At 40.3% G+C, this 10,000-nt stretch overlaps 1 protein-coding gene across 1 annotated transcript in view; it reads right to left on the bottom strand.

The window, feature by feature from the left end:
- adck1 (aarF domain containing kinase 1) overlaps nucleotides 1–10,000 on the bottom strand; it is a 44,666-nt gene that overhangs the window by 1,841 nt on the left and 32,825 nt on the right. The window contains exons 9-11 of the mRNA XM_061986703.2: nucleotides 9,958–10,000; nucleotides 6,216–6,413; nucleotides 2,874–3,067 (exon numbers count right to left, since the gene is read on the bottom strand). The exon at nucleotides 9,958–10,000 is cut by the window's right edge and continues 107 nt beyond it. Of these exons, the coding sequence (XP_061842687.1) occupies nucleotides 2,874–3,067; nucleotides 6,216–6,413; nucleotides 9,958–10,000 (435 nt within the window). The remainder of the gene's footprint in view (nucleotides 1–2,873; nucleotides 3,068–6,215; nucleotides 6,414–9,957) is intronic.

Genomic DNA, 10,000 nt, shown 5'->3' with positions numbered 1-10,000 from the left:
AAACAGCCGCCATCTTTTTTCCCCGTAGAAGAGGAAGTGCTTCTTCTTCTACGCAAGCAACCGCCAAGGTAAGCACCCGCCCCCATAGAACAGGAAGCGCTTCTTCTTCTACTGTAAGCAACCACCCGCCCGCGTAGAAGAAGAAAAAGCGCGCGGATATTACGTTTCATTTCCTTTGTGTGTTTACATCTGTAAAGACCACAAAATGGCTCCTACTAAGCGACAGGGATCCGGTTCATGAAAAGACGCAATCTCTCCATCCGCACACGGATTACTATTTCACAGCAACTGCCTAAAGACTTTCAAGAAAAGCTGGCTACTTTCCGTGCATATTGTAAAAACAAGATAGCTGAAAAAAAGATCCGGCCAGAGAACATTATCAACATGGACGAGGTTCCACTGACTTTTGATATTCCTGTGAACCGCACTGTGGATACAACGGGAGCACGTACGGTGAATATTCGCACCACAGGGAATGAGAAGTCATCCTTCACTGTGGTTCTAGCTTGCCATGCTAATGGCCAGAAACTTCCACCCATGGTGATATTCAAAAGGAAGACCTTGCCAAAAGAGACCTTTCCAGCCGGCGTCATCATAAAAGCTAACTCGAAGGGATGGATGGATGAAGAAAAGATGAGCGAGTGGTTAAGGTAAGTTTACGCGAAGAGGCCGGGTGGCTTTTTTCACGCAGCTCCGTCCATGTTGATATACGACTCCATGCGCGCCCACATCACGCTGGTTTTTAATATATTATTAAAGTTTGACTGACCTATCTGACTGTTTTTTTGACATTCCCTTTAGCGCAGTTAGATGCGGCTTATAACACGGGGCGGCTTATAGGTGGACAAAGTTTTGAAATATGCCGTTCATTGAAGGCGCGGCTTATAACCCAGGGCGGCTTATGGTGCGGAAAATACGGTAAACATATAATATATATACAGTGTATTATCATATACTGTATATATATTATGTAAATATTACATATATGTTATACAAACCCCGTTTCCATATGAGTTGGGAAATTGTGTTAGATGTAAATATAAACGGAATACAATGATTTGCAAATCCTTTTCAAGCCATATTCAGTTGAATATGCTACAAAGACAACATATTTGATGTTCAAACTCATAAACTTTCTTTTTTTTTTTGCAAATAATCATTAACTTATAATTTCATGGCTGCAACACGTGACAAAGTAGTTGGGAAAGGGCATGTTCACCACTGTGTTACATGGCCTTTCCTTTTAACAACACTCAGTAAAGGTTTGGGAACTGAGGAGACACATTTTTGAAGCTTCTCAGGTGGAATTCTTTCCCATTCTTGCTTGATGTACAGCTTAAGTTGTTCAACAGTCCGGGGGTCTCCCTTCTGCTATTTTAGGCTTCACATTTTCAATGGGAGACAGGTCTGGACTACAGGCAGGCCAGTCTAGTACCCGCACTCTTTTACTATGAAGCCACGTTGATGTAACACGTGGCTTGGCATTGTCTTGCTGAAATAAGCAGGGGCGTCCATGGTAACGTTGCTTGGATGGCAACATATGTTGCTCCAAAAGCTGTATGTACCTTTCAGCATTAATGGTGCCTTCACAGATGTGTAAGTTACCCATGTCTTGGCCACTAATACACCCCCATACCATCACACATGCTGCCTTTTACACTTTGCGCCTAGAACAATCCGGATGGTTCTTTTCCTCTTTGGTCCGGAGGACACGACGTCCACAGTTTCCAAAAACAATTTGAAATGTGGACTCGTCAGACCACAGAACACTTTTCCACTTTGTATCAGTCCATCTTAGATGAGCTCAGGCCCAGCAAAGCCGACGGCGTTTCTGGGTGTTGTTGATAAACGGTTTTCGCCTTGCATAGGAGAGTTTTAACTTGCACTTACAGATGTAGCGACCAACTGTAGTTACTGACAGTGGGTTTCTGAAGTGTTCCTGAGCCCATGTGGTGATATCCTTTACAAACTGATGTCGCTTGTTGACGCAGTACAGCCTGAGGGATGGAAGGTCACGGGCTTAGCTGCTTACGTGCAGTGATTTCTCCAGATTCTCTGAACCCTTTGATGATATTACGGAGCGTAGATGGTGAAATCCCTAAATTCCTTGCAATAGCTGCTTGAGAAAGGTTTTTCTTAAACTGTTCAACAATTTGCTCACGCATTTGTTGACAAAGTGGTGACCCTCGCCACATCCTTGTTTGTGAATGACTGAGCATTTCATGGAATCTACTTTTATACCCAATCATGGCACCCACCTGTTCCCAATTAGCCTGCACACCTGTGGGATGTTCCAAATAAGTGTTTGATGAGCATTCCTCAACTTTATCAGTATTTATTGCCACCTTTCCCAACTTCTTTGTCACGTGTTGCCGGCATCAAATTCTAAAGTTAATGATTATTTGCACAAAAAAAAATAAAGTTTATGAGTTTGAACATCAAATATGTTGTCTTTGTAGCATATTCAACTGAATATGGCTTGAAAATGATTTGCAAATCATTGTATTCCGTTTATATTTACATCTAACACAATTTCCCAACTCACATGGAAACGGGGTTTGTATTTTATATTGCTACTACGGTACATGTTTTGTCTATTTTATACCTGCATTGTCCTTTCCATCCTTTGTAACTGAGCTACTGTGTGGAACAATGTCACTTGTGGATCATTAAAGTTGGTCTAAGTCTAAAAAACCCCAACATTTTCTGCAACAAAAAAGAAACTAAAATAAAATAAAAACAGTTACATAGAAACTAGCAATGAAAATGAGTCAAATTAAGTGTTAAAAGTTAGTAATATGGTGCACTAAATGTAAGTGTCTTTATGTGGAATAAAAGAATGAAGTAAAATAGGGTAAGTCAAGGTGTGCTACCTGGCCAGGGCTCGTATGCAGCAGCGTGACATGTTGATGAAAGAGGACGAGGATGCTCGGGTGTGCAAGGTGGTCTCTATCCCCCTCAGCAGGTCGTTGGTCTTCAACAGCAGCAACATCTGTCGAGGAAGTCGGTTCAGCAGGTGGCTGATCTGAGGCAGGTACAAGGCGGCGTTGGTCCGAATCTCAACATCCTGCAAAGAGAGACATTGAGTGGTGATGTTTTCTATGTTCCTTCTGGTGCGTCAATGACACTGACTACTCAGGTTATCTTATTATAAACTTTCTAGCAGACACTTTGGTGCATATTGAAATCAAAACATACAGTTCATGGCCATTACAATTAGGGTTGCAAAGGGGTGGAAACTTTCCGGTAAATTTCCGGAAATTTACCACGGAAGTTTGGAAATATTGAAATTTTTTTGATTATTTAAAGTTGGACACCGTCCAAATTTCCGGAAATTTACCACGGGAAGTTAAGCTCGGGAAGTTTGGAAATATTGACCATTTTTTGATTATTCAAAGTTGGACACTGTCCAAATTTTCGGAAACTTTCCGGAAATTTACCACGGGAAGTTAAGCTTGGGAAGTTTGGAAATATTGACCATTTTTTGATTATTCAAAGTTGACCACCGTCCAAATTTCCAGAAATTTACCACGGGATGTCAAGCTCGGGAAGTTTGGAAATATTGACCATTTTTTGATTATTCAAAGTTGGACACCGTCCAAATTTCCGGAAACTTTCCGGAGGTTAAGCTTGGGAAGTTTGGAAATATTGACCATTTTTTGATTATTCGAAGTTGGACACCGTCCAAATTTCCGGAAACTTTCCAGAAATTTACCACGGGAAGTCAAGCTCGGGAAGTTTGGAAATATTGACCATTTTTTGATTATTCAAAGTTGGACACTGTCCAAATTTCCAGAAACTTTCCGGAAATTTACCACGGGAAGTCAAGCTCGGGAAGTTTGGAAATATTGACCATTTTTTGATTATTCAAAGTTGGACACCGTCCAAATTTCCGGAAACTTTCCGGAGGTTAAGCTCGGGAAGTTTGGAAATATTGACCATTTTTTGATTATTCGAAGTTGGACACCGTCCAAATTTCCGGAAACTTTCCAGAAATTTACCACGGGAAGTCAAGCTCGGGAAGTTTGGAAATATTGACCATTTTTTGATTATTCAAAGTTGGACACTGTCCAAATTTCCGGAAACTTTCCGGAAATTTACCACGGGAGGTTAAGCTCGGGAAGTTTGGAAATATTGACCATTTTTGGATGATTCAAAGTTGACCACCGTCCAAATTTCTAGAAATTTACCACAGGAAGTTAAGCTTGGGAAGTTTGGAAATATTGACCATTTTTTGATTATTCAAAGTTGGACACCGTCCAAATTTCCGGAAACTTTCCAGAAATTTACCTCGGGAAGTTTGGAAATATTGACCATTTTTTGATTATTCAAAGTTGGACACCGTCCAAATTTCCGGAAACTTTCCAGAAATTTACCTTGGGAAGTTTGGAAATATTGACCATTTTTTGATTATTCAAAGTTGACCACCATCCAAATTTCCAGAAATTTCCCACGGGAAGTTAAGCTCAGGAAGTTTGGAAATATTGACCATTTTTTGATTATTCGAAGTTGACCACCGTCCAAATTTCCAGAAATTTCCCACGGGACGTCAAGCTCGGGAAGTTTGGAAATATTGACCATTTTTTGATTATTCGAAGTTGACCACTGTCCAAATTTCCAGAAATTTCCCACGGGACGTCAAGCTCAGGAAGTTTGGAAATATTGACCATTTTTTGGTTATTCGAAGTTGACCACCGTCCAAATTTCCGGAAATTTACCACGGGAAGTTAAGCTCGGGAAGTTTGGAAATATTGACCATTTTTTGATTATTCAAAGTTGGACATTGTCCAAATTTCCGGAAACTTTCCAGAAATTTACCTTGGGAAGTTTGGAAATATTGACCATTTTTTGATTATTCAAAGTTGACCACCGTCCAAATTTCCAGAAATTTCCCACGGGACGTCAAGCTCGGGAAGTTTGGAAATATTGACCATTTTTTGATGATTCAAAGTTGGACACCGTCCAAATTTCCGGAAATTTATCACAGGAAGTTAAGCTCAGGAAGTTTGGAAATATTGACCATTTTTTGATGATTCAAAGTTGACCACCGTCCAAATTTCTGGAAACTTTCTGGAAATTTACCACAGGAAGTTAAGCTTGGGAAGTTTGGAAATATTGACCATTTTTTGATGATTCAAAGTTGGACACTGTCCACATTTCCGGAAACTTTCCGGAAATTTACCACAGGAAGTTAAGCTTGGGAAGTTTGGAAATATTGACCATTTTTTGATGATTCAAAGTTGGACACCGTCCAAATTTCCGGAAATTTACCACAGGAAGTTAAGCTCAGGAAGTATGGAAATATTGACCATTTTTTGATGATTCAAAGTTGGACACTGTCCAAATTTCCGGAAACTTTCCGGAAATTTACCACGGGAAGTCAAGCTCGGGAAGTCTGGAAATATTGACCATTTTTTGATTATTCAAAGTTGGACACCGTCCAAATTTCCGGAAACTTTCCAGAAATTTACCTCGGGAAGTTTGGAAATATTGACCATTTTTTGATTATTCAAAGTTGACCACTGTCCAAATTTCCAGAAATTTACCACTGGAAGTTTGGAAATATTGACCATTTTTTGATTATTCGAAGTTGACCACTGTCCAAATTTCCAGAAATTTACCTCGGGAAGTTTGGAAATATTGACCATTTTTTGATTATTCGAAGTTGACCACCGTCCAAATTTCCGGAAACTTTCCGGAAGTTTACCACGGGAGGTTAAGCTTGGGAAGTTTAGAAATATAGACCATTTTTTGATTATTCGAAGTTGGACACCGTCCAAATTTCCGGAAACTTTCCAGAAATTTACCACGGGAAGTCAAGCTCGGGAAGTTTGGAAATATTGACCATTTTTTGATGATTCAAAGTTGGACACTGTCCAAATTTCCGGAAACTTTCCGGAAATTTACCACGGGAAGTTAAGATCGGGAAGTTTGGAAATATTGACCATTTTTTGATGATTCAAAGTTGGACACCGTCCAAATTTCCGGAAACTTTCTGGGAATTTACCACAGGAAGTTAAGCTTGGGAAGTTTGGAAATATTGACTATTTTTGGATGATTCAAAGTTGGATAGAGGGAAAGATGAATGCAGCAATGTACAGAGACATCTTGGATAAAAAACAACACTTCCCATCCAAAAAAAAAGTGAAGCGCTGTGAATACTTTCCAGATTCACTGCATGCCGATTTGTCCCTAGGGACCCACGCAACTCCTACCTCAGACGATGTGACGGGCACAGAGCTGATGCCGGAATTGACGGCGGTCCAGGAACGGGCAGTGAGGATACAAGCAAACAGAGGATAGAGATCTCCAGCTCCCAGTTTGCGACTGTAACGCTCCACACCAGTCATGTCTCGACGAATAAGAGCCTGCCATAGGCGACAGTAGTTCATCCGGAAGTCTGGCTGTAGCACCTGGGCACAAAACACAGCAGGCGTGCGGAGTGTTTAGTGAACTTTGGCCAAAGCGTCTGCACAACATTTCAAACAACAGAAAGAGACAGCTTAAAATAATACATAAAAGTCATATTTTGCTGTACTACAAATCAAATACTATACTACAAACTAGGGTTGTACGTCTGTCCTGCTGTTCTGCTCTGGTGCAGACTGTAGTCGAGGAGCACAGGGCAGACGTTCCCTTCAGGGTCAATGCTTTCCTCGGAGGTAACACCCTTCACTTTACAATGGGTCTTTCCGGTCAGAACTCGAGGCTGCCGATTTGTGACAACCTGGTTGCTTTATTATTAGTTTTGCAGGACACGTTCGTCACTCTACTGCGCAGTGCACATGCTCCCTCTCTTTACTCGCCCACTCACTCACTGACGTCAGTCAGACAACACGTTGACATTCTCACAAATACACACACTACTTTCATAAATTAACCACATTTATCCACAGTTTTGTTTTTAGTGCCGACTAATAATTGTATTTTTGCTTAAAGCACAGACCAGGATTGGCAACCATGAATCATAAATAACTTAATATTATGTTAATAGAGCTTCTAATTTTACTCTTGATTATGGGAAATTTTAAATTGTTCTTTGAGTGCAATAAGAAAAGCCCAATGTGTTTAATGGCCTTTAATTTATATTTTAACCTTCTAAAATGAGTGCAATAAGAAACATATTTGTATTGCATTGTAAGATTTTCTGTTCAAATAAAGCCCAAATTGAAATGTTTTCGTAGCTGAATGGTATTGATGTACATTTTGGTATCGGGACAACCCTACTACAAACTGATTCATAACTTTTATTTACTTTCTTATGTCTGTGTGATTTTTAAAATGCATGTTCTATTATTAAAAACACACAATCAGCAGGGGATCAAATAAAAACATCCTCCACTGTATCTTCAATGTTTTTAGTGTGATTTTATTTTGTTTTTGTGTAAAACATTTTTTGGTGTTTTCCTGTGTGTAGTCTTTTAGTTCTTGTATGGCGCTCCTATTTTGGTGTTGATTGTCATGTCATGTACGGATGTACTTTGTGGACGCCGTCTGCTCCACCCACCGTAAGTCTTTGCTGTAGTCCAGCATTCTGTTTTTGTTTACTTTGCAGCCAGTTCAATTTTAGTTTAGTTTTGCATAGCCTTCCCTAAGCTTCAATGCCTTTTCTTAGGGGCACTCGCCTATTTTATATTTTTGGTTTACCTGCAAACCATCATCGTCGTTCTCGACATCTACAAAGCAATTAGCTACCTGCTGCCACCTACTGATATGGAGGAGTATTACACGGTTACTCTGCCCAGCTCTAGACAGCACCGACACTCAACAACAACACATCATTTGCAGACTATAATTACCAGAGGTGTGGACTCGAGTCACATGACTTGGACTCGAGTCAAGACTCGAGTCATGAATTTGATGACTTTAGACTGGACTTGACAAAATGTAAAAAGACTTGCAACTCGACTTAGACTTTAACATCAATGACTTGTGACTTCACTTGGACTTGAGCCTTTTGAATTGACATGACTTGACATGACTTGCTACTTTCCCCAAAACCCAAAGATGAAAAAGTTATTCGGGAGCGCGCCGTGTTTTTCATTGTGTACTTGTCTATCAGCGTTGCGTGTGTCAGCTGGTGTGCTCTCAGTACAACAGCCAATCAAATTACATCTACTTTGTTTTCATCACACAGCATTCATCCAATCAAATTGCAGGACAACCAACGAAGAAGACATGTCCAAACCACACGCCAGTGAACAAAAAATGATACCTAAAATAATTTTGTTTGGGTATAAAAATTACGAGGTGGTCAACACAAAACGGTTTGCAGTATGCAACACATGCGGTTCCAAAATGACTGATGGAGAGGCAACAACTTCCAACTTCGTCCGGCATTTGAAGTTGCACAAAGAACGGTAAGTTTTGAATGTAAGATAACGTTTATTGGCTAAGTAACGTGACTTTTATTTGCTGTGTAGTTAAATCAGTGAGGCTGTAAACTCACTGCTAACGTTATAACGTTATTGCAAACACGGGAATCTGTTGCAGTTCACTACCTTATTCATACTTTTTGTTCAGTGATTTTTTTTTAAGCAGGGTTACGTTAGTCAATATATCACACGTAACGTTAGACGGCGGTCAGCAGCACCGCGTATTTTAGCCACCTAAAAAAAGACAAAAATAGTCAAATAAAGGTCAGTTAAAATGTATACTATATTATGAATAAGTGTACCGTTTTAGCTAGCTTTCTGACATACTGTTGGTTGTTTACCTCAGTGGTCCCCAACCACCGGGCCGCGGCCCGCTACTGGTCCGTGGATCGATTGGTATCGGGCCGCATAAGAAATATATATATATATTTTGTCTTTTTTTAATTAAATCAACATAAAAAACACAAGATACACTTACAAGTAGTGCACCAACCCAAAAAAACTCTCTCCCCCCTTTTGTTCTGGGCATTGAACATGAAGACTCTTCCTTCACTGTTCCGAGTGGCCATGAGAGTCTTGGCAGTGCCTGCCTCCAGTGCTCCAGTGGAGCGAGTTTTCAGCCATGGTGGCATCATACTACGCCCCCATCGTGCACAAATGACTGACAGACTCTTGGCTAATTTGGTCTTTTGCAAATGCAATGCAGCATAGGGCCCTGACATATAAAAAGTACAACTTTTTTGTTATGTTCACGTATATGTCATGTTTTTTCAATGTTAACACTTTTGTACAAATAAGTACATTTGCACTTTATTTTTCAATGTGTTTGTTCTGTAAAGGAATGAGTTAATGTTTAAAATGACTGGTTAATAGTGCTATTATAAAGTGCAATGTCAGCACAATTTTCTTTCCTGCCATTTAAAATGCACTTGTTTTAATAAATAAATACAGCGTTTGAAAAGCATACACAATCTGTGTTAATATATTAGTCTGTGGTTAAAAGGACTTGAAAGGACTCGAAACTCAAAATGCAGGACTTAGGACTTGACTTGAGACTTTCCAGTCTTGACTTTGGACTTGACTCGGGGCTTGCCTGTCTTGACTCGGGACTTGACTCGGACTTGAGGGCAAAGACTTGAGACTTACTTGTGACTTGCAAAACAATGACTTGGTCCCACCTCTGATAATTACTGGTTTGCAAAAAATATTTTTAACCCAATTAGGTGAAATGACATATTCTCCCACGGCACACCAGACAATATCTCACGGTACACTAGTGTGCCGCGGCACAGTGGTTGGAAAAACACTGTGCTAGTTAACGAATGCTGCTAATTGAAGAGCATTTGTGTGTGTTGTGTATCTTGACGGTTAAGTCCAATTTGAACACGGCACCCTGCACTCTGCTAAGAACATGGAACAAGTTGCTCATCCAAGAGCTTTTAGTCTGCTGGAGCTGTAATAAATATGTCTGTGTTTGGTGTCATTTATTTACTCCAGGTCTCAGTCAGACCATGGAAAATGGAGCGCAACATTGGGAGGTGTGTCTGTTGCTGGTGCTCTGCAAGGCCTGAAGATTCCTAACCTGATAAAGGCCGTGGTCGAGAAGAACAATCTCCGTCTTCTTC

This window comes from Nerophis lumbriciformis, linkage group LG26 (genome assembly GCF_033978685.3).
Source record: "Nerophis lumbriciformis linkage group LG26, RoL_Nlum_v2.1, whole genome shotgun sequence".
In the NCBI taxonomy this organism is placed as follows: Eukaryota; Metazoa; Chordata; class Actinopteri; order Syngnathiformes; family Syngnathidae; genus Nerophis; species Nerophis lumbriciformis.
Note: the sequence above shows the minus strand (reverse complement) of the source record. Positions and strands in the feature narration are given on the sequence as shown.